The sequence below is a fragment of the Oncorhynchus nerka genome, linkage group LG13, assembly GCF_034236695.1.
Source record: "Oncorhynchus nerka isolate Pitt River linkage group LG13, Oner_Uvic_2.0, whole genome shotgun sequence".
Classification (NCBI taxonomy): domain Eukaryota; kingdom Metazoa; phylum Chordata; class Actinopteri; order Salmoniformes; family Salmonidae; genus Oncorhynchus; species Oncorhynchus nerka.
In genome coordinates, this window is record NC_088408.1 from 61,685,580 (window position 1) to 61,710,408 (window position 24,829).

Here is a 24,829-nt window from a genome sequence, read left to right on the forward strand (position 1 = left end):
TTTCTGAGTGAGAGCTTTGCATAGGCTTTTTGTTGCGATTTTTGTGGGACTGGAACAAAAAATTCCCGGAATGTAAAAGAAAGTTATTAACCTGTTCCCATCCTTTAAAAATAACGGTTCTGTTCCGGAAGAGTATAGATCACTTTAGTTTTCGGTTCAGGTTCTGTTCCTCAAATAATTGTGTTCTCCAGTTTTATGTTCTTCTCGCTGAACCGATTCCAAGCCCTTCGATGATTGTGTGTGTGTTGTGTGTGTGTGCATTTTAGGGATGTGACAAAACATTTTTAAAGTCTAAACTTTTAAACAATCATTTTTTTATTCTCTAAAAAAAAAAGCATAAAATGACATGATTCAGAATTCAGATATGGTCCCGCATATGACCACTAGGGGGTAGTTTTTAGAGGGCCTCTCCTCCATGTTCTCAGTTCTCAATATATGTGACTACATGTCCCACTCCTCATCAATGTGATGGTTCGTTGCAGTGACGTATGCCAGCATGTTCATAGATGTTAAACAACCGTTGTTAACGCCACATACGGTGTTGGAGAGCTCTTGCTTTGTACTTGCAGAGCAATGAATCATTGTACAATTTCTCCATCAGGGCCGTCACGGTTTTTTGACATGGCATCTTGTAGTCTGGTTCTAGATATACCATTAGGTAATTTAGGCATACATCCTCTACCATTGACAATGGCTGCATATCAACAGCAATCAGTAATCAGTGCTGTGATTCTCACCCCGTCCCTCATTACACTGCTGCCAGCAACTGGTTGGGTCTCAAGGTGCCTCCCTTTCAGCGTTGCACTTGTTCTGTCACTGTAGCTCACTTCCACCTCTCAAAGTTTGCATTTCACCACCTTCTCATTTAACTTAAAGTATTGCCATACAGGACGTTGCTGCTGTCGCTTCCCTGTCTCACTCTGCCATTTTTCCAACTGTTAACGACAATAATAATTTGAAAGATGCATATTGCCTCCTACTACCGCATTGTTTCATTAGTTCATTTTTTTTTTTTGTCTTGATGATGATGATGGATGATCGGGAGTGGTTGGTAGTTTTGTGGTAACTGCACTGTGATTTTAATTGTAAAAATAAAATAAAAAATCTAACGTTTTCGGCTAGGGATTCTTTCAAATGAATTTAAACGTCACAGCCCTAGTGTGTGTTCATGCATGCGTTTTGTATGCGAGTTCATGCATGCGTTTTAATACTTGGCTGGCTCCGCTCAGTGTGCAGGAGGAGCTTTCAGAAATCCCATACATGTGGGTGCATGAAGAGCTTTTGGACAGAAACACACACATGAACACAACCCTTGGTTGCTGTTAAATATAATGTATTTCTCAATAGCTCTGAACAGATTACATTTGATTGGTTGGTTGATTGTGTAAGGACAGGTACACTAGGGAGGTGTTGGCTGTGTCGTACCTGATCTGGCGGTCAGCACTCTCCACACAGATGTGCTGGGCGGGGACCTGTTTCCATCGCTCCGCCTCCTTCACCATAGCCTCCGCATCCATCAGGCCAAAGCCATACAGGTGGCTGACTGCAAGACACGCCCACCGTCAGTCAATCCACACAGCCAATCATAATTGTTCAAAACCACACATCGCTTCAATACTTTTCACAGAACCATATACATTTCTAGTGTCTGTAAGAAGGATCCGCCCCGAAAAGCACAAATGTGTTGCCTTACTCTGAATAGTAAAAAAAAAAAAATCCCTGATCTAAACATCCCACCAAAAACAAAATCGAGACAGTTTACAAAAATGTATAACAACCTGGAATGTTTTCATGAGATAAGTATCCACTGCTTTTTTTATGACAGAGCTCGAGTCATTTGTCCCAGAGGAATGGATATATACTTCCGGCAAATATCATAGCCCTGATTCAGGATTCTAGAGAATTAAGTGTTGACACAGAGGAGGAGTGGATACTTATCATTTCAGAATTTTTTCCCCCTGCCTAATTTGAAACCAAAAAATGTGTTAAGTAATAATTGTGCAAGGGCGTGGATACTTTCTCCGCCAGTTTTTATTCATACCTTAGAACAGTGGTCACTAAACCTTGTCTGAGTCAAGATCACTTGGAGTCAAAATGCAAGCCAAGATCTACCGCTCAGAAATAAATACACACACAAATATATTTTTTTACATTACTTAAAAAATGTAAGCCTACAACATTAACCAATTAAAAACAGTTCTGTAGCAATGAGGTTTCGGATTGGCCAGCGCAAGTCCTATAGGTGCACTTGATTTGCTCTCTGGCCCTGCCGGGTAGGCAGAGTTCTACCTTCAGACACATGAAATGCTTAAAAATGGGAACACTTTGCCTTCCTGGTTCCAGGGCTGCTGAATCAACCTCACCTACCACCAACAGCACAAATCAAATAAAAACATAGGAACGCAAGGCTTTATTCATTGTTTTTTTTTACAGAAATATTTGGTGATCGACTAGGAATGCCTTCATGATCGACCGGTTGGTGACCACCGCCTTAGAACAACCAATCAAAACAGTATCACAGCAAAACATCAGTCAGTTAACCCAATCCACACAGCCAATCAAATAGTATTTCCCCATCCCTCCCTCTCTTTAAACCTCCGCTCTCCATTTCCTCTGGGTCAACTCCCCACCTCCTCCCTTTTCTCTCTCACTCGTTTTCCCAATCCTCTTTGAAACAGCCGCTTGGAGAAACTCCAGGACTGCAGTCTCAATCTCACACTCCACAAACACACACACACTTATGAAACAAAGTACTCCGCATGGAATCCCTGACAGGTAGTTGGCAGGCGGTGGGATGGTTTATGGTGAGTGACTGGGCTCAGAGTAAAGTGAAGGGTACACGAAAGAGAGAGCGGAAAATGGGGTGAGTAGCTGAGGAAGGAGAGGAGGCGAGCAGTGTTAAGCACCGTTGTATCCAGCAGCGTTGGTCTTCCAGTCAGGGGCGTTGAGGTGGCCAGCTCGAGACGTCTTGACAATGATGTGCTGAACATCCCTCCACGACAACAGAGGACTGGAGGAGAAATCACAAAACACCACAGAAACATACAGGTAACCACCAATATGCACAGACTTAACATTGTGTGTGGGTGTGCGTGTAACGTCCATATGGTGCATGGGTGTGTGCGTGTAACAGAAAGAGAGCGGGAGAGTTAGGTATAGCAGACACAGTATTGCCCATCCATCCACCTCCCTCCCAGCTCCAATCTCACGTGATAACCATTACAAGATGGCATCCATGTGTCCTTTGATGTAAAAATGGTGCTTTAAAAAAAATATATATATAAGTAGGTCACCAAGTTTCCTGGGAATCCCTTCATATGCTGTCCAGATGCTCCATTATTTTCTCCCGCTCTCATCTCTCCCTCATCCGCTGAGCACAGCATTTCGGAACATTCCGAGGCTGAAGGTTTTCCTAGACAAGAAACTAGTCCGCAAGGATATAGAGTGGGGTCTGAAATGATTGACACCCTTGATAAAGATGAGCAAAAATGACTGTATAGAATAAATAATTCAAATACTACGGTATATTATAAAAGTTGAACATGTTTGGGAAATTATATTATACCAATACAATTGCTCAGAGAAAGATATTTTGTTTAACAAGTAATACAAAAATATAAATCTCAAAAAAGGTAGGGGTCAAAATTATTGACACCCCCTTCCGATACCTCACCTTGTGAAGATAAAGTCACTGGGCCTTTAACTAAAATATTTGATGAGTTTGAGAACACATTGGGATCTTAGACCATTCCTCCATACAGAATCCTTCCAGATTGTTGATATCCTTCGTCCATGCTTATGGACGGCCCTCACAACGGCCGTAATTGGGAGTCCAACAGGGTGGAGCACAATTGGCCCAGCGTCGTCCGGGTTTGGCCGGTGTAGGCCGTCATTGTAAATGAGAATTTGTTCTCAACTGACTTGCCTAGTTAAATAAAGGTTACATTTTAAAAACCACAGGGTTTCAAGTCTGGAGACTGAGATGGCCACTGCAAAATGTTGATTTTGTGGCCAATTAACCATTTCTTTGTGGATTTTGATGTGTGTCTAGGGTTACTGCAGCCCTCATCCTCCACATACAACACCCGTTGTTCCAGTCACATTCTGTTAAAGGTCCCGAAAGCACACACATCCCTGGGTCGCTCCTCTTTTCAGTTCATTGCAGCTAACGACTGAAACAAGCTGCAACAAACACTCAAACTGGACAGTTTATCTCAATCTCTTGATTCAAAGACTCAATCATGGACACTTTTACTGACAGTTGTGGCTGCTTTGTGTGATGTATTGTTGTCTCTACCTTCTTGCCCTTTGTGCTGTTGTCTGTGCCCAGTTATGTTTGCACTGCTACCATGTGTTTTGTGATGCTACCATGTTGTGTTGCTACCATGTTGTTGTCATGTTGGGTTGCTACCATGCTGTGTTGTAATGTTTTGCTGCCTTGCTATGTTGTTGTCTTAGGTCTGACTTTATGTAGTGTTGTGGTGTCTCTTGTCGTATATATATTTTTTTTAAATATTTTTTTTTTATCCCAGCCCCCGTCCCCGCAGGAGGCCTTTTGGTAGGCATTGTAAATAAGAATTTGTTCTTAAACGACTTGCCTAGTTAAATAATAATAATAAAGTTGCTGGAAGATCCAGTTGTGCTCAAGTTTCAGCCTCCTAGCAGAGGCAACCAGGTTTTGGATAAAATGTCCTTGTACTGCAGTTCATGAAAGTTCATGAGGCCGTTGACCTTAACTGCTCCAGGACCAGTGGAAACAAAACAGCCCCATAACATCAAAAATCCACCACCTTATTTTACAGTAGGTATGGGATTATTTTCTGTATATTAATTGTCATTTTGATGCCAAACCCACCACTGGTGTGAGAGGCCAAAGAGCTCTATTTTTCATGTCATCTGACCAAAACAACAGTTCCAATCCAAGTGTCAATGCTGTGTAACTCCAGGCATTTACATTTATTTGTTGGGTGACATGAACTTTTTTTTTTTTCACCTTTATTTGTCTAGGCAAGTCAGTTAAGAACAAATTCTTATTTTCAATAACGGCCTAGGAACAGTGGGTTAACTGCCTTGTTCAGGGGCAGAACGACATATGTACCTTGTCAGCTCAGGGATTTGAACTTGCAACCTTTCGGTTACTAGTCTAACACTCTAACCACTAGGCTACGCTGCCGCCCCTGCCAATAAGGTGTCAATTTCAGACCCCACTGTATATACGCTCCCTTCCATATGTATTTTGACAGTAAAGCTAACATTTTAAATGTGGCTTTATATTCCAGCATTTTGGACTTGAGATCAAGGTTTCATATGTGGCAACAACAGTACAGAATGTATTGAGGATATTTTCATACATATCCGTTTTACCGTTTAGAAATTAAAGCAATTTATGAATCTAGCCCCCCCCTACTGAGTAGATAAATGTTTCTGAAAACTTCTAAATGATAAAAACCATGAATGAATCATGAATAATGGTGAGATGTCATTCAGAGGCTACAACAAAACACCATTACCAATAATAGGCGAGGGTAGCATTTTGTTGGGGGTGGGGGGGTAATGATCTTTGCGCCTCTAACCTTCTAACTCATCATTACTCACAATTAATTCCTAATTGTACATAATTATGGTAGCATCCACATGAAAGTAGCAGTGTTCAGAAATATATACTCTTATTTACAATAAAAAGTGACTCCAACATGGCGCAATACATTTTTCACCATTCAGTTTCCTATTGGGCAAAAAGATCATCCAAAACACAAACCGCAAATGCATCCAACGAGTTTGTATCGTCACAAGCTTTTTGTACAAGGAATATGGGACCAAATACTAAACTACTTAATACACTAGGTGAATTTGTCCAAATACTGACTTATTCAAAATGGCCAGACGAGACAAAGTGCTTTCATTTCTAAAACGGCAAAAACAGATATGTATGAAAATACCCTCAAAAAAAAAAAAAGTGACATTGTGTACTGCCTCCTAAGGAATTTATCATGGAATAGAGAAAACCTTCACGGCTAACCGCTGCCATCAACCTCTTGAACACTAGTGTTTCACTTCCCAGGAGTCATCCCTTCTCCTGCTCGCTGTCCAACACCCACTCGATTCACTACGTTTTCCAAAAAACTAATTGAGGTGAAAACCAGAACCAAAACCAGAAGCTGACGCATGGGCGTCAGTCACGGCATATCAATTCCACAAGGACAAGAGACTAGAAACAGACTCACAGGTTTAAGAAGGTATGTCTTCTGAAGGGAAAAGCAAAGGTGTACCAACTCCAATTACCATCCGTGAAAACTCTGATTTATTGACAATTAAAACCAACCAATGTTCACCACTCCATCCATAATTCACATTCTATAAATGTTTCATTGTCATTAATGTTGTGCAATAACTAGGCCATCTAAAATCATTTGAACGCTGACGGATAACTAACGCGCGCACACACACACACACAAACTGTTCCCACAGCTCGTTTGGTCCCCACAGATCCAACATCAAACCCTGCTGATGTCGGAGAGTCTCCTCTCATGTTCTGACTGAAGTGTAATTATGGTATAAACATACGGGTGTAATATGAGGCGGAGAGGGGGGGGAAGATAAGCTGGCTTTCAAATGACAGAGCAGACCTGCTCTCAACCCCTCTCGAAAATATGTTTATCAAAGTCGGCCAAGCTCGCTTTCCTATACCAGATAACCGCTGATACCATCAGCAGCGCTCAAAGAGTTGTGGCCAATCTGATCCGCTTGACGAGTGTGTGTGTGTGTGTGTGTGTGTGTGTGTGTGTGCGGGTGAGTGAGTGAGTGGGAGAGCGAGAGGGTGGAGGGGGTTGCAGCAGAGAAAGAAAGAGCGGGGGAAAAAAACGGGAGAGAATTGTGATAAGCAATGTGAGCAGTGGGATTGATTGACTGGCTGGGTGAACTGAACTAACTGCAGTGCACAGGCAGAGTCGTGTGAATCCCTGAGTTAAGGTTAATGAGCTTACTTAGCCTCCAGGGCCAGTGCGATGATCCCAGCTGCCATAGGAGCAGACGCCGAGGTCCCTGTGTGGCTGTCTGTGCAGCGCTGCCGCAGATCTGTGGTGATCTACAGCGGGAGGGAGAAGAGGGGATGGAAAGAGGGGAGGCAGGGTTAAGTCCTGTGGATCAGGGGGAGATTGAGGCACACCTGAGACTGCACACATTCCAGCTTTGATACGCTGCCATGCTAGAGATGACACACACGCACTACCCTGCTGTTCCCGAAGGTAGCCAGGAAATCATTTCCCAGCCAGAGGACCACAGGAAGTGGAAAGCAGGGAAATATTTTTTTGCAGGTGCCTCCTGAGTGGCGCAGCGATCTAAGTGTGTTGCGGCGTCACTACAGCCTGGGGTGTCATTACCGGCCATGACCGGGAGTCACATTGGGTTATCGCAGAATTGGCCCAGCGTCGTACAGGTTATGGGAGGGTTTGGGGGGTGGGGGGGGACAGGCCAGGCCAGGCGCCTGCAGGCTGACTTCAGTCATTAGTTGAACAGTGTTTCTTCCGACACATTGGTGCAGCTGGCTTCTGGGTCATTTTTTATTTCACCTTTATTTAACCAGGTAGGCTAATTGAGAACAAGTTCTCATTTGCAACTGCGACCTGGCCAAGAAAGGATAGCAATTCGACACATACAACACAGAGTTACACATGGAATAAACAAAACATAGTAAAATATACAGTAGAACAAAATAAAACAAAGTGCAAATGAGGTAAGATAAGGGAGTGAGGGCAATAAATAGGCCATGGTGGCAAAGTAATTACAATATAGCAATTAAACACTGGAATGGTAGATGTGCAGAAGATGAATGTGCAAGTAGAGATACTGGGGTGCAAAGGAGCAAGATAAATAAATACAGTATGGGGGTGAAGTAGGTACAGATGGGCTATGTACAGGTGCAGTGATCTGTGAGCTTGTCTGACAGCTGGTGCTTAAAGCTAGTGAGGGAGATATGAGTCTCCAGCTTCAGAGAATTTTTCCGTTTGTTCCAGTCATTGGCAGCAAAGAACTGGAAGGAAAGACGAGCAAAGGAGGAATTGGCTTTGGGGGTGACCAGTGAGATATACCTGCTGGAGCGCGTGCTACGAGTGTGTGCTGCTATGGTGACCAGTGAGCTGAGATAAGGCGGGGCTTTACCTAGCAGAGACTTGTAGATGACCTGTAGCCAGTGGGTTTGGCAACGCGTATGAAGCGAGGGCCAACCAACGAGAGCGTACAGGCCGCAATGGTTGGTAAGTGTATGGAGCTTTGGTGAAAAAAACGGATGGCACTGTGATAGACTGCATCCAGTCTGTTGAGTAGAGTGTTGGAGGCTATTTTATAGATGACATCACCGAAGTCGAGGATCGGTAGGATGGTCAGTTTTACGAGGGTATGTTTGGCAGCATGAGTGAAGGATGCTTTGTTGCAATATAGGAAGCAGATTCTAGATTTAATTTTGGATTGGAGATGCTTAAAATGAGTCTGGAAGGAGAGTTTACAGTCTAACCAGACACCTAGGTATTTGTAGTTGTCCACGTATTCTAAGTCAGAGCCATCCAGAGTAGTGATGCTGGACGGGCGAGCCGGTGCGGGCAGTGATCGGTTGAATAGCATGCGGAAGGAGAGTTGTAAGGCATTAAAGCTTGACTGGAGGTTAGTTAACACAGTGTCCAAAGAGGGGCCAGAAGTATACAGAATGGTGTCGTCTGCGTAGAGGTGTATCAGAGAATCACCAGCAGCAAGAGCAACATCATTGATGTATACAGAGAAGAGAGTCGGCCCGAGGCTTGAACCCTGTGGCACCCCCAAAGAGACTGCCAGAGGTCTGGACAATAGGCCCTCCGATTTGACACACTGAACGATGTCTGAGAAGTAGTTGGAAAACCAGGCGAGGCAATCGTTTGAGAAACCAAGGCTGTCGAGTCTGCCAATAAGAATGTGGTGATTGACAGAGTCGAAAGCCTTGGCCAGGTCGATGAATACGGCTGCACAGGGGGGCTTTACTTGTATTATTTTCTATGGCGGTTATGATGTCGTTTAGAACCTTGAGCGTGGTTGAGGTGCACCCATGACCAGCTCTGAAACCAGATTGCATAGCGGAGAAGGTACGGTGGGATTCAAAATGGTCGTTAACTCCGCTTTCGAAGACCTTAGAAAGAAAGGGTAGGATAGATATAAGTCTGTAGCAGTTTGGGTCTAGAGTATCGCCCCCTTTGAAGAGGGGGATGACCGCGGCAGCTTCCCAATCTTTGGGAATCTCAGACGATACAAAAGAGAGATTGAACAGGCTAGTAAATAGGGGTTACAACAATTTTGGCAGATCATTTTAGAAAGAGGGTCCAGATTGTCTAGCCCGGCTGATTTCTAGGGGTCCAGATTTTTCAGCTCTTTCAGAACAACAGCTATCTGGATTTGGATGAAGCAGAAATGGTGGGGGCTTTGAAGGATTGCTGTGGAGGGTGCCGGGCAGTTGACCGGGGTAGTGGTAGCCAGGTGGAAAGCATGGCCAGCCATAGAGAAATGCTTATTGAAATTCTCAATTATAGTGGATTTATCGGTGGTGACAGTGTTTCCTAGCCTCAGAGCAGTGGGCAGCTGGGAGGAGATGCTCTTATTCTCCATGGACCTTACAGTGTCCCAGAACTTTTTTGAGTTAGTACTACAGGATGCAAATTTCTGTTTGAAAAAGCTAGCCTTAGCTTTCCTAACTGCCTGTGTATATTTGTTCCCAACTTCCCTGAAAAGTTGCATATCACGGGGGCTGTTCGATGCTAATGCAGAACGCCACAGGATGTTTTTGTGCTGGTCAAGGGCAGATAGGTCTGGAGTGAACCAAGGACTATATCTATTCCTAGTTCTAACTTTTTTGAATGGTGCATGCTTATTTAAGCACTTTTAAAGAATAGCCAAGCATCATCTACTGACGGGATGAGGTCAATGTCATTCCAGGATATCCCGGCCAGGTCGATTAGAAAGGCCTGCTCTTAAAAATGTTTTAGGGAGCGTTTGACAGTGGTGAGGGGTAGTCGTAGACCCATCGCGGATGCAGGCAATGAGGCAGTGATCGCTGAGATCTTGATTGAAAACAACATAGGTTTATTTGGAGGGCGAGTTAGTTAGGATGACATCTATGAGGGTGCCTGTGTTTACGGATTTGGAGTTGTACCCGGTAGGTTCATTGATAATTTGTGTGAGATTGAGGGCATCACTCTTGGATTGTAGGATGACCGGGGTGTTAAGCATGTTCTAGTTTAGGTCACCTAGTAGCACGGGCTCAGAGGATAGATGGGGGGGCAATCAATTCACATATGGTATCGAGAGCACAGCTGGGGGCAGAAGGAGGTCTATAGCAAGCGGCAACAGTGAGAGACTTGTTTTTGGAAAGGTGAGTTTTTAGAAGTAGAAGCTCGAATTCTTCGTGTACAGAATTGTATAGTAATACACAACTCTGTAGGCTCTCTTTGCAGTAGATTGCAACACCGCCCCCTTTGGCAGTTCTATCTTGGCGGTAAATGTTATAGTTAGCAATGGCGATTTCAGGGTTTATGGTGGTTTTCCTAAGCCAGGATTCAGACATCCGGGTTGGCAGTGTGTGCTAAAGCAGTGAGTAAAACAAACTTAGGGAGTAGGCTTCTAATGTTAACATGCATGAAACCAAGACTTTTACGGTTACGGAAGTCAACAAATTAAGGCACCGGAGGGTGGGAGTGGAGCTAGGCACTGCAGGACCTGGATTAACCTCTACATCACCAGAAGAACAGAGGAGAAGTAGGATTTTTTAAATCTGTTCCCATTGCATGGACTTAGTATATCAAGGGTGGGAGAGAGCTTAGCGTTTTGCACCAAATCCAGTCAGTCACAATAAAAGCCATCAAAGGGATCCCTTGCTGACCAACCGTCCGGTCACTTCAGAGGTGGAAGACCATCTACAGACGCCAACATATCCCGGTTGTTGGACTGAAGACACCAAAGGTAGAAGGGTGAAACCAGCTTGTATCTGGGTCACAGTGATGGAGGGAGGCATGATTGAGAAAGCGGAGTCCTGCTGGTAGAGGATCTGGGGCTGTATTCATTAAGCGTCTCAGAGTAGGAGTGCTGATCTAGGATCAATTAGCCTTTTAGATCATAATAAATAAGATGTATATGCACAGGGGGGGGACCTGATCCTAGATCAGCACTCCTACCCTGATATGCTTTACAAATACGGGCCCTGGAGTAGGACGTTGTGTGCATGACCGTGTGTTTGAGGTGCTGGTCATTATTCTGCGTGAGTCTGGAGGCCAGCGCTGGCCTGGCTGGTTCTTAGGGACTGCTCTCTCTCCCTCTTTCTCTGCTTGGTCTCTAGAACCTCTATTGGGAATGTGGCAAAACACTGCCAGACAAGCTGGGACAACAGTCACTGTCTGTCTGACTGCCCCAATGCCAGCGGTGGAGAGTAGGAGGGGGTTAGCCCAGGACACACAGCTTGACACACTGACCTCATTCACCCAGCCTTGGGTTCAAAAGCCATGTGCTTTAAAAACAACCAAAGCTTGTTTGTCCACACAGGAATCAGTTACGTGTTCGTGTGCCATCTAGTCGGCCTAAATGACAAAGCAGAATTAGCACGTTAGTGCTCTCTCTCGCTCTCACACACGTTACGTTAGTCCATCATATCCCATGATGACTTCCACTTCTGAGTTCACAGTGAAGTTTTTGGGTGACTGTCGAGTCCAATCCGAGATCCACAAACTTTATCGCAGGCAGGGCATGCGCAGTCCGTGTTGGCGAGGGAAGGTATAGTTATGTCTCCTGAGCTGTTTTGACTGTTTCTTTGTGCTCCTCTCCTCCTCTGAACACCACTCTGGCAGAGCTGCCGCCAGGTGGAACGGTGGGCAGCGGCATCCTCCAGGTCTGTGGGTTTGATGGTGCTCTTCTTCAGCTGGTCCTTGTAGCGCTGCATCTGCCCCCCTACAGACCGCCGGCCGTACAGGATCTTCTGCAAACAAGCGCTCCACAAGACATTCTAATGACATGCCCAAGCCAGCAGTCGGTGTTTGAGTGGCCGTGGCCTCCATACTTTTGCAGTTGGTCAAAGCCAGGTGATTCCCAGGATGCGCTGCAGGCATCTTATGTGGAATCGCTCAAGCCGCTTGTTGGTGTTGTTGATACAATCCCATCCTGCTATAGACCCTCACAGCCGATACAAGGACGGACTGAAGGTCTTCCAGAGTGTGGGCCACAAGAGCTCTCTCTCTCACACACACACACACACACACACACCTCAACTATCAGACAGTCGTAGTTCGCTCATCCCTCTGCTGCTGTATGTTGTGGTAAGAATGGAGGGTCAGTCTCACACACACACACAGACTTACTATCTTGCGGTCGTAGTTCTCTCCGCTACTGTAGGTGGTGGTTAGGGTGGAGGAGCACTCCTCCAGGTACCAGGGCTTGCGTCCGCTCTCGGCGGTGCTGGAGATTGAGATAGTGTAGATGCTGTTGGTGTAGCCGTCACAGGAGCAGTGGTCCCGGCTCCGCCCGCCGTTCCCTGACGCCCACACAAAGATGGAGCCACGCCCCTTCCTTCCCTGGCAGGAAATCAAACCATTGTCAATTAGATCAGAGGCGGGATTTCCTGCCCGTGGGAACAACGGTTCTTCCGCCCATTGATGCTGTAATGGTAATAGCAGGTGCATGCAGCAGTGGCAGGGGAATGAGCACATGAATTACATTAGCCCAAATTACTTAATGGAGCAGCACTATCACACAGTTTCAGTAAGCAGAGATATTTACATAGAAATACAATTACTTGAGCGGGCATCCCCAATCAAATAAAGTCAATGATGCCAAAATGCCAAAATTCTATTTATATGGGTTTTTATTGGTGTATGATTGGCAGAGAAACTGGAGGGAGCCTACTGCTCTGTGAGCTCCGACTGTCACTCAAACACATCCACACACACAGAGGGGATAAATGGTGGAGGGAAGCACTTCAAAAAGGCCTCTGTCAGCCTGTGATAAGAGATAGAAGCCCCTCTGAGTGAGGAGAGAATCAGACTGGACCAGCTTTGGAGGGAGGGAGGGAGGGAGGGAGGGAAAAAAGGAGAGCTCGAGAAAGAGAAGCTGTGCGAGAAAGGAGGGGAGAGATACAGAGGGAGTGTGACAAACAGAGAGAGACAAAGAGAGCGAGAGAGTGAAAGAGCAGGTAGGGAGATGATGACTTATTGAAGCAAGAGGGAGACCGACAAAGAAAGAACAATTTTTTTTTTTTTTAAAACAACCAAAAAACATTTACGAGAAAATTAGCTCAAGTTTCCAAAGAGAGCGTGGGGGCTGGGTCTGGGGGACCTGCACCCTCTAACCTAACAACAGCAACACACACCTCTCCCTAACCGGTCAGTAATATCTCAAACATACGGGGGCTAACACATTTTCTCCACCCTTCCAACTGGTTACACAGTCTCCCCGCTCACTAGCCTGTCACATCACCTTTTCTGTAGGCCAACCTGCCACGATGCTGCCACACACACACACACCTCCAACCATCTGTCATAATAGTCCAATAGACTCTGTAGCTTCCACGCACAACAAAGACATACACCGAGAATACAAAACATTAAGAAAGCCTGCTCTTTCCATGACATAAACTGACCAGGTGAGTGCTATGATCTCTTTACATTTATTACATTTTAACAGACACTCTTATCCAGAGTGATTTACAGGATCAATTAGGGTTTAAGTGCCTTGCTCAAGGGCACAGACAGATTTTTCCCAGTCGGCTCTGGGATTCAAACCAGCGACCTTTCAGTCATCGGCCCAACACTCTTAACCGCTAGGCTACCTGCCGCCCTTATCGATGTCACTTTGTTAAATCCACTTCAAATCAGTGGAGATGAAAGGGAGGAGACAGAGTAAAGAAAGATTTTTAAGCCTCGAGACAATTGAAACATGGATTGTGTATGTGTGCCATTCAGAGGGTGACTGGGCTAGATACAAAATGTAAGTGCCTTTGAGCGGGTGTATGGTAGTAGGTGCCAGGCACACCGGTTTGAGTGTCAAGAACTGCTGGGTTTTTCCACACTTCAACAGTTTTCCCCTGAGTATCAAGAATGGTCCCTCACCCAAAGGACATCCAGCCAACTTGACAACTATAAGAAAGCATTGGACTCAATATGGGCCAGCATCCCTGTGGAACGCTTTCGTCACCTTGTAGAGTCCCCGACGAATCGAAGCTGTTCTGAGGGCAAAGGGGGTGTTCCTAATGTTTTGAATACTCAGTGAACGTAACCCACCACCAAAATCTAACCATCATTTGACTTTCTCTAGAATCAAAATGTAAGCAGCACGTCTGACTCAGCATGGAGAGGGCACTCTGACATCATCACAAGCGACCTTGTGAAGTCAACTCCCCTCCACTTAACCCCTGGGCTAAGCTCTTCCTTTGAGCCACCTCCACAAAACACTCATGAATATGGATACAGCACATGAATACGCTAATCAGACCAAGCGCTTTAATACAAATGTCGAGAAGTGCCCACGAGGCATTGATTACACTCTGGCCGCCGAGTTACAGCGTGCGTTTGTCCAAGTCAATGTGTATTCTTTGCACCAGTCTTCTTCTGAGAGCGAATTGGTGTTTTGATCGTGGGTATAAGTGTGTATACTTAATGTGCATGTCTACTGTGTGTGTGTGTGAGATGCACCATGCGGATGCCGTTCTCGAAGGCCTGCCTTGCCAGCGAGGCGGGGCCGTCCACGGTCTTGCCATCGTCATCAGGACCCCAACTGGCGCTGTAGATGTCAATGTGCTGCGGCTGCAGACTCAGAGACTTGGCCTCCACCATGTCTGTCACATCACCGTCCAGCATCCGCACCCCTGACACACACACACACACACACACACACAATTTAAAAAACAGTACATTTGGCGCACACAGTTTACATCACACACTCAAGCACAGATACATAGCGTAAACCCAATGCTCACCCCCTATCCGTGCGTTGTAGGCAATTCCCACAGTGCAATGGGAGTTGTTAGCAGATGCAGCAACTTCCCCAGCACACCGTGTTCCATGCCTGGAGAGAGAGCAGGGACACTTTACTTTACACACATAAACACATTTCCACACTCCCACAAGCGCACATTTATAAAACTCACACAAATATGTAAACAGATACACTGAGGAACGCACAAACAGTCGGGATAGCATCGGACACCCTGCACGTTCCCGGTCAAAGACGCATGGCTGGAGAACTAAGTGGAGTTAGACTTAGTTCAAACTACGGCCTGGAGGAACAGGCCAACTCATGGCCAGTAGCAGGGGCTGAGTCTTGTCCAGAAGGGCATGCAATGGAGAACGTATTATAGTCCGTTTTCCTCAGTTTGGTGCGTAACGAACATGGCCCTGCTGTCAGAGGCAGCAGCTGCACTGGGTTACATACAGCCCTCAAATATTTTCACAATGTGAACGAGACAAATGTTTTGCATGTCCCCGAGGCCTCAACAAACAAGGGTAACATTCCGCCACAGACTGCAAGCGACAATCGGCCAGGGTCAGTGACCAGAGCAAACAAACAAGAGTGTCTTTTAGGAGGAGGAAGAGGCAAATGCTCTCGCTCGGCACGACCAGCCCTCATGCCGAGAACATCTGGACCGAGCGGCCCGGAGTCGCCACTGACTGCTGTCATGGCAACCCCAGCATCTAACCCGTGGCAGGCAGACGCACACACCCTCGCTAGCTTATGGTTTCCACTGTACTGTATTCCATCACCTGGCTAGAACCTCCCTCCACAACACAGCTCTTCCCCTATAGCAGACAAATAGTAGGGAACATTCAAATCCTGTAGCTCCGTTTGGCATCCCATGGCTCCATGTTCTGCCTGTTGCCTACGTCTCATCTGCGTACGTGCGTGGAGTGTGAGCTTGTGTCGTCTGCTCTCAGCCCATCTCTGTTCCATGCCTGCTCCGCATCACTCTGAACCACACCGTCTGTAGGATGACTAAAGTTCAATGTGAACCTACACACTGACTGGGTCAATCCTGAAGGTGATTCCTTGGTTCAGCCCACAGAAGTGGACTTCTACATTATAGCAGAAATTCTATCACATGGAAATGTTCGAACTCAGCAGCGGATACGTTCTTCACACAGGAAATAAGCGGAAAGAACAGCTTGTTCTCCTCTGGGAAAACACACACACACACACACACACACACACACACACAAAGGTAACACCACACAGCGGATGCAAGTTTAGTGTCCGTTTACTTTGAACATCTGTGAAACTGCTGGTTTAAAAGAAAGGGATGGTAGAGTGAACTGTAACCAATCCATTCTGGTCTCTTTGGTTGGTCTGGATCAGAAGTGGCGAGTCCTCGTTCTTCAAATCAGTACCATGTCATAAAATAAAGCTGGGGCAAATTGGAACTCCTACCACCACACGAGTGTACTCGCAAACGTATCGGAGAGGGACGTCTGGAGTGCATCAGCAGTTAGTGGGGAGCTTTCATAAAACCTCTCACAAAATGGTGTTCCCCTCTATGTTCGTATGATATCGGAGACTGGACAAGTTGGGACAGTGCAAAGATACAGAATCGGTCTGAAAAGCGTGTAATGTGTAAAGCTTTAGGTAGCAGGTACACACTAACAGCTGTGTTCCAGTATCCCCTCGAGCAGCATACTGCCTAGAATAAAGCAATGAGTTGGGCCATGCATTCTAAGCGGTATGCTACTATGGACATTGGAACCTACCCATTATTGTGACAGACTTCTCAACAAACCCCAGTCAGAGGGGGACAGAGAGAGCGAGGGAGTGAGCCATTGCAGGCCCTGATCTGTCTAGAAAGCAGTGGGCTATTAAACCTCCTGTCTCTTTAAGAAAACAATCTACAACAGAGCACTGAGGGTTTGCCAAGGCATTTTGGCTAGAGGGTCCAAAAACACTCTGACAGCCAAACTGGCGCAGGACACAGGGCTCCCAGGCAGAGGAGAGTTCTCCACACACACACACACACCATAAACACACCACTACAGAACTATACAGATAGCGAGCGAGCGCACGCACACACACACACAGTGGAGAGCGATGCTGTGACACGGTATCTTACTTGTTCTCGTTGCTGGCATCGTAACGGGGCATGGGGTCCATGTCATTCCCGTTGACATCATAACTGGCCTGATTGTCCTGGAAACAGAGGAAATACCTTCACCATCATTTGTGTTCTTATGGCCGAGCAGCAGAAATCAGCCAATGGCTGAATATGCAAAACGCACACACACCCCATTCCAAAACCCCCCACACCCCATTCCAACCCCCCCCACACACACATTCCAAAACCCCACCAAATTCCAAACCCCTTTCCAAACCCCCCACACACCCCCATTCCACCCCCCCCACACAACCACACCCCATTCCAAAAAAAAAAAAAACACCCCCATTCCAAAACCCCATCCCATTCCAAACCCCCCACACACATACCCCCCATTCCAAAAAAAAACACCCCCATTCCAAAACCCCCACACCCCCATTCCAAAACCCCCACCCCATTCCAAAACCCCCCACACACACCCCATTCCAAAACCCCCACAAACACACCCCATTCCACCCCCCCCACACACACACACACCTCATTCCAAACCCCCCACACACACACCCCTCCATTCAGAAAAAAACACACCCCCATTCCAAAACCCCCATACACCCCATTCCAAAACCCCACACACCCCATTCCAAAGCCCCCCCCCCACACACACACCCCATTCCAACCCCTCCCCCCACACACCATTCCAACCCCTCTCTCACCCCCACACACACACACCCCATTCCCCCAAAAAAAAAAAAAACATTCCAAAACCCCCACCCCATTCCAAACCCCCCACACCCCCCATTCCAAACCCCCCCACACCCCCATTCCAAACCCCCCACACACACCCCATTCCAAAACCCCACCCCATTCCAAAACCCCCACACACACACACCCCATTCCAAAACCCCCACACACACACACCCCATTCCAAAACCCCCACACACACACACTGAGTGTAAAAACATTAGGAACACCTTCACTACAAGGTGTCGAAAGCATTCCACAGGGATGCTGGCCCGTGTTAACGCCAAAGCTTCCCAAAGTCAAGTTGAATGGATGTCCTTTGGGTGGTGGAACATTCTTGAAACACACTGGGAAATGTTGAGCGTGAAAACGCCAGCTGCGTTGCAGTTAACACGTCTTCTGAATGGCACACACACAATCCATGACTCAATTGTCTCGAGGCTTGAAACGGATTATTTAACAGGTCTCCTCCCTTTTGTCTACACTGATTTGGATTTAACAGTTGAAATCAATAACGGATCATAGCTGTCACCTGGAATCACCTGGTCTATGTATGGGGAAAGAGCAGGCGCTCCTAATGTTCTGTACACTCGCTGGGGCGGCAGGGTAACCTAGTGGTAGCCTAAGGTTGCAAGTTCAAATCCGCGAGCTGACAAGGTACAAATCTGTCGTTCTGCCCCTGAACAGGCAGTGTTCCTAGGCAGTCATTGAAAATAAGAATTTGTTCTTAACTGACTTGCCTGGTTAAATAAAGGTAAAATAAAAATAATTTAAAAAACATTGCACCCACAAACATACAGTACACACTCACGTAGTTCTGAATGAGGTCGGGGTGGTTCCTCTCTATGCCGTCATCCAGGATGGTGACCACCACGTCTTTCCCGGTGTAGCCCCTCTTCCACGCCCCCACTATGTTCATGTCTGACTGGCAGTTATGGATGTCATCGTTACAGTGCTGGAACGAACACACACACACGTCACTGGAATAGTGCTGAAACAAAACTAGCAACCCACTTATGTGGTCATTATAATTCTAGAACAGTGTGTCTCCGTGCTATCTGCAAAACGTTTAACATTTTACTAGATAGATTTACCAACTTTTCTCCTCGCTTTACTTTTTTCATTCAACCTTTTTCACCCCGGAAAGCTTTATCTGGACGTGGTTCGTCAGGACCTCCACCAGCCGAAGCTAAGTAGTAACATTAACATGATGCCTTCCAATTGCAGTTGCTGTACTCATAATCTACAGGAGAAGGATCGCTTTACGGTGAGGATAGCCGTGTTGCAAGCACAGCTTCAGATGCAATCGTTGAGCAGGGTCATTTCAGTGTAGGAAAGGATGAAACCGCGTCTGTGCCACCAGTAAGTACAGATCCCCTCGCACGGTCCCCGCAGCCGTTCAATTTTCTCAAGGCTTCTGGAAAGAAATGCTGCCGGTATTCTCAACCGGTGTCGCTCATTCAGCTGACAGAATCTGCCGAAGCATTCCACTATTAGCTCTGACAAATTGAAAACCCTAGTCATTGGCGACTCCATTACCCACAATATTAGACTGAAAAAGAACCATCCCTCGGCGTAAAGGCTAATCTGAATATGGCGCTGCCTAAGGATAAAACTGGCGAGTATAGAGAGTATAGGGATATTGTTATCCATGTCGGCACCAACGATGTTAGCATGAAACAGTCAGAGGTCACCAAGCGCAACATAGCTTCAGCGTGTAAATTAGCTAGAAAGATGTGTCGGCACCGAGTAATTGTCTTTGGCTTCCTCCCAGTTAGGGGGAGTGATGAGCTCTACAGCAGAGTCTCACAACTGGAATGCTGAGGAGTGACTGACTCCATCCTAGCTGGAGGGGTGCTCTTATCTATGACAAACTAGACAAGGCTCTAACTCCTCTAGCTCCACAATGAGATAGCCAGCCTGCCAGGTTAGTGGAGTCTGCCACTAGCAGTCAGCTCAGCTATCCCCATTGAGACAGTGTCTGTGCCTCAATCTAGGTTGAGCAAAACAAAACATGGCAGTGTTCGCCTCAGCAATCTCTCTGGAATAAAGACCTCCTCCATTCCTGTCATCATTGAAAGAGATTGTGATCTCACATCTTAAAATAGGGTTACTTAATGTTAGATCCCTCACTTCCAAGGCAGTTAGTCAATTAACTAATTACTGATCATAATCTTGATGTGATTGGCATGACTAAAACATGGCTCAAGAGTGACGAATTTACTGTGTTAAATGAAGTCTCTCCTCCTGGTTACACTAGTGACCATATCCCTGGCAAATCTCGCAAAGGCGGATGTGTTGCTAACATTTACGACAGCAAATTTCAACTTAAACAAAACATATTACTGCGTTTTTGTCTTTTGAGCTTCGAGTCATGAAATCTATGCAGCCAACTCAATCACTTTTTATAGATACTGTTTACAGGCCTCCTGGGCCATTCACAGCGTTCCTCAATGAGTTCCCTGAATTCTTATCGGACCTTGTAGTCATGCCAGATCATTTTCAAATTTTTGGTGACCGTAACATTCACGTGGGTCCACAGACCCACTCTCAAAGGCTTTCGGAGCCATCATCGACTCAGTGGGGTTTGTCCAACATGTCTCCGGACCTATTCATTGCCATAGTCATACCCTGGATCAAAAGACGTGCTATAAAATTCTCTGACAACCCAGAGATTCCCTTCCAGACTCCACCTACCCAAGGACGTTGGGATAGACAAATCGGTTAACCACCTAACTGCATAATACCGTAGATGCAGTCGCACCCCTACAAACAAAAAACATTTGTCACAAGACATTTTCTCCCTGGTACACAGAAAATACCCAAGCCCTGAAGCAAGCTTCCAGAAAATTGGAACGGAAATGACGCTCCACCAAACAGGAAGTCTTCCAAGTAGCTTGGTAAGACAGGACCGTGCAGTATCGAAGAGCCCTCACTGCTGCTCCATCATCCTATTTTTCCTACCTAATTGAGGAGAATAACAACATTTATTTTTGATACTGTCCACATCTAACTAAAAAGAAGCATTAGACAAGAGAGGATGGCATTCACTTCAGCAGTAATACATTCATGAACTTCTTCAATGAAAAGTTCATGATGGTTAAAAAGCAAATTACAGACTCCTCTTTGAATCTGCGTATTTCTCCAAAGCTCAGTGGTCCTGAGTCTGCACAGAACTGCCAGGACCTAGGATCAATTAAAGTTATTTAATCCTGTAACTCTTGACACATACATGAAAACAGTCATGACCTCTAAACCTTCAAGCTGCATACTGGACCCTATTCCAACTAAACTACTGAAAGAGCTGCTTCCTGTACTTGGCCCTCCTATGTTGAACATAATAAATGGCTCCCTATCCACCAGATTTGTACCAAACTCACTAAAAGCGGCAGTAATAAAGCCTCTCTTGAAAAAGCCAAACCTTGACCCCCCAAAAAACAAGAAAATATATAAAAATAAAATATGTATATGAAATGCTTCAGTCTGCTTTTAGACCCCGTCATAGCACAGACTGCGCACGTGAAGGTGGTAAATGACCTTTTAAATGGCGTCAGACCAAGGCTCTGCATCTGTCCTCATGCTCCTAGGCCTTAGTGACACCATCGACCACCATGTTATTGTTACGAGATTAGAAACACCAATTGGACTCTACACGGACAAGTTCCTGCCTGGTTTAGATCTTATCTGTCAGAAAGATATCGGTTTGTCTCTGTGGATGTTTGGTCCTCTGACAAATCAATTGTAAAGTTTTGGCGTTCCTCTAGGTTCTGTTTTTAGGACCACCATTGTTTTCACTATATATTCTACCTCTTGGTGATGTCATTCGGAAACATAATGTCAACTTTCCCTGCTATGAGGATGATACACATGTACATTTCGATGGAAGAATGTGAAGCCCCAAAATTGCCAACCCTGGAAGCCTGTGTTTCAGACATAAGGAAGTGGATGGTGGCAAATGTTTTACTTTTAAACTCGGACAAAACAGAGATGCTCTAATTCTAGGTCCCAAGAAACAAAGAGATCTGCTGTTGAATCTGACAATCTTGATGGTTGTACAGTTGTCTCAAATAAAACTGAAGGAACTTGGCGTTACTCTGGACCCTGATTTCTCTTTTGACAAACATATCAATAATATATCAAGGACAGCTTTTTTCCATCTTCATAACCTTGCAAAAATCAGCAACCTTTTGTCCAAAAACGATGCATTTAAGCTAATCCATGCCCTTTTCACTTCTAGATTAGACTACTGCAATGGTCTACTCTCCAGATAAAGCACTAAATAAACTTCAGTTAGTGCTAAACACGGCTGCTAGAATCCTGACTAGAAGTAAACAATTTGATCATATTACTCCAGTGCTAGCCTCCCTACACTGGCTTCCTGTTAAGAGTAGGGCTGATTTTTAGGTTTGACTGCTAACCTACAAAGCACTACATGGGCTTGCTCCTACCCATCACTCCGATTTGGTCCTGCCGTACATACCTACACATACGCTATGTTCACAAGACGCAGGCCTCCTTATTGTCCCAAGAATTTCTACGCAAACAGCTGGAGGCAGGGTTTTCTCCTATAGAGCTCATTTTTTATGGAATGGTGTGCCTATCCACGTGAGAGATAAATGTCGAGACAGAGTCTAAGTCTTTACTGAAGACTTGTCTCAGTAGGTCCTATGATTCAGTGTAGCCTGTCCCAGGGATGCGAAGGTGAACGGCAAGGCACTGGAGCAACGAATCGCCCTTGCCTTCTCTGCCTGGCCGGCTCCCCTCTCTCCACTGGGATTCTCTGCCTCTAACCCTATTAAGGGGCTGTCACTGACTTAATAGTGCTCTTCCATTCTGTCCCTAGGAAGGGTGCGTCTCTTGAGTGGGTTGAGTCACAGACGTGATCTTCCTGTCCAGTTTTGCGATTCCTCGGGCTCGTGCGGTGGAGGAGACCTACAGAGCCTCGTCTCAGGGTAGTAAGTTGATGATATTCCTCTAGTGCTGTTGGGGCTGTGCTTTGGCAAAGTGGGTGGGGTTATTTCCTGCCTGATTGATACCCCCAGACAGGACCATCGGATGGGGCCACAGTGTCCCCCGACCCACCCATTTCAGCCTCCAGTATCTGTGCTGCAATAGTCTGTGCCGGGGGGCTAGGGTCAGTCTGTCTTATCTGGTGTCCTGTGTGAATTTAAGTATGGGCCCTCTAATTCTCTCTCTCCCTCCACTCCCGGGGGACCTGAGCCCTAGGATCATGCCTCAGGACAACCTGGCCTGATGACTCCTGGCTGTCCCCAGTCCACCTGGTTGTGCTGCTGCTCCAGTTTAAACTGTTTTGCTTGCGGCTATGGAACCCTGACCTGTTCACCGGGCGTGCTACCTTGTCCCGGACCTTTCTCTACTACACCTGCTGTCTCGACTTCTGAATGCTCGGCTATGAAAAGCCAACTGACATTTACTTCTGAGGTACTGACCTGTTGCACCCTCTACAAACACTGTGATTATTATTATCTGACCCTGCTGGTAATCTATGAACGTTTGAACATCTTGAAGAACAATCTGGCCATGTACTCTTATAATCTCCACCCGGCACAGCCAGAAGAGGACTCAGAGCCTGGTTCCCCTCTAGGTTTCTGCATTGCTTGCTGAGTTTCTGTATGGCACTTTGTGACCCCTGCTGATGTAAACAGGGCCTTATAAATACATTTGATTGGTTGATTGATTCCATAGACATAGGTCCTGTTCGAATCCTTTGAAAATGCAACTTTCCCTCCTCTGTTCTTTGAAGAAATTATTGATCTGACATTTTTTGGACTGGTGAAAGCTATGAACTGGAATTATTGCTTTAACCTGTCCAATCATGCTAGATCAGTTATTAGTCCAAGGAGGAGAGGAAGGAATGGAAGCATTTTAACCGTTTTTAAATAGGTCCAGAGATGGATGGAGAAAGTCAGTCGTAGACTAAAGTCCAGGTGAACAAACGTCAGACGTGAACATGGACAAAGACTAGTCAATCTCATACCTAAACAGGAAACACTCATGACGGACTATAACCGATTATGAAACTGGACAGATAAGTGGAAGCTCTAAAGTCAAAGTACTGGCATTATCTTTGCCAAGTTAACCATTGACAGAACCCAGGAGAAAAAGACCGGAGTGCTGACCAACTTCACAAAACGTAGGGGAGCCATGATGTGTATGTGAATGTGACTAGCAGCCACGAGTGAGTGAAGTATTCTGTCTGTGTAGAGCTGCATAGCTTGTGCAGTCTAGACGGAGCCATCTCACACTGCATTTATGCATTTAAATCCTCTCGGAGTCATTAGAAAAGGTGTGAGAAGATGTCTAGACATTAGCCACGCTACACCCTTGGCCGCACTACACCCAAGATTCACTCTCACACACAGCCTGTCGAGCCTCCATTAAGTGGGTCAGGGTGGTGTTGAGTCCGGTGACTCTTGACCCTGAGCCCTGGGGTTTGGCCTGATCTGCATACTCACGATGTACCACATACTGTTCCACTTGGCGTCGTTGAAGAAGATGGACTGGGCGGGGCTAGTCTGGGCGGGGCTGGAGAGAGGGCGAGGGGCCGCCTTGTAATCCCTCTTGATCCGCCTCTTCACCACCTGCTGCTGAATCCACTCCACCTAAAGGAGAGGGCATACCATTGGACAGTGAGTAAAAACAATATCAAACAACAAATCGCTGAACAGGAACACAAAGGGATTACGGACAAGCATGTTTTGAGTGGACAATGGGAGATGGAGGAATATGCGTGGAGAAATACACGAACAAAGTAAAACACTGGCAGACAGACAAGTGTGCACACACACACATCACAGATCACATCAAATCTCTCAAACCTAGTGGATTTATTTCACAGAATTCCTTGGCTCATCTCAGATGTTTGGGAGCATTGGGGTAGGATTTTTTCTATTTCTAGAAGAAAATGGACAAGGAAATCTCAAACATGGCCAGATTAGAGCCGTATACTTGATATGTAGCTACATAAATGACTGCTGCATCTCACCTTTGCACAAG

At 46.0% G+C, this 24,829-nt stretch overlaps 1 protein-coding gene across 2 annotated transcripts in view; it reads right to left on the bottom strand.

The window, feature by feature from the left end:
* The window catches only part of LOC115139790 (proprotein convertase subtilisin/kexin type 5-like), a 44,653-nt gene that overhangs the window by 12,616 nt on the left and 7,208 nt on the right, over positions 1–24,829 (bottom strand). Inside the window, exons 3-11 of one of the 2 annotated variants that reach the window (XM_029677576.2) lie at positions 24,289–24,435; positions 18,624–18,767; positions 17,090–17,166; positions 14,972–15,060; positions 14,688–14,860; positions 12,360–12,572; positions 6,984–7,084; positions 2,907–3,010; positions 1,426–1,543 (exon numbers count right to left, since the gene is read on the bottom strand). In XM_029677576.2, the coding sequence (XP_029533436.1) occupies positions 1,426–1,543; positions 2,907–3,010; positions 6,984–7,084; positions 12,360–12,572; positions 14,688–14,860; positions 14,972–15,060; positions 17,090–17,166; positions 18,624–18,767; positions 24,289–24,435 (1,166 nt within the window). The remainder of the gene's footprint in view (positions 1–1,425; positions 1,544–2,906; positions 3,011–6,983; positions 7,085–12,359; positions 12,573–14,687; positions 14,861–14,971; positions 15,061–17,089; positions 17,167–18,623; positions 18,768–24,288; positions 24,436–24,829) is intronic. The other variant, XM_029677577.2, reaches the window with a different exon arrangement.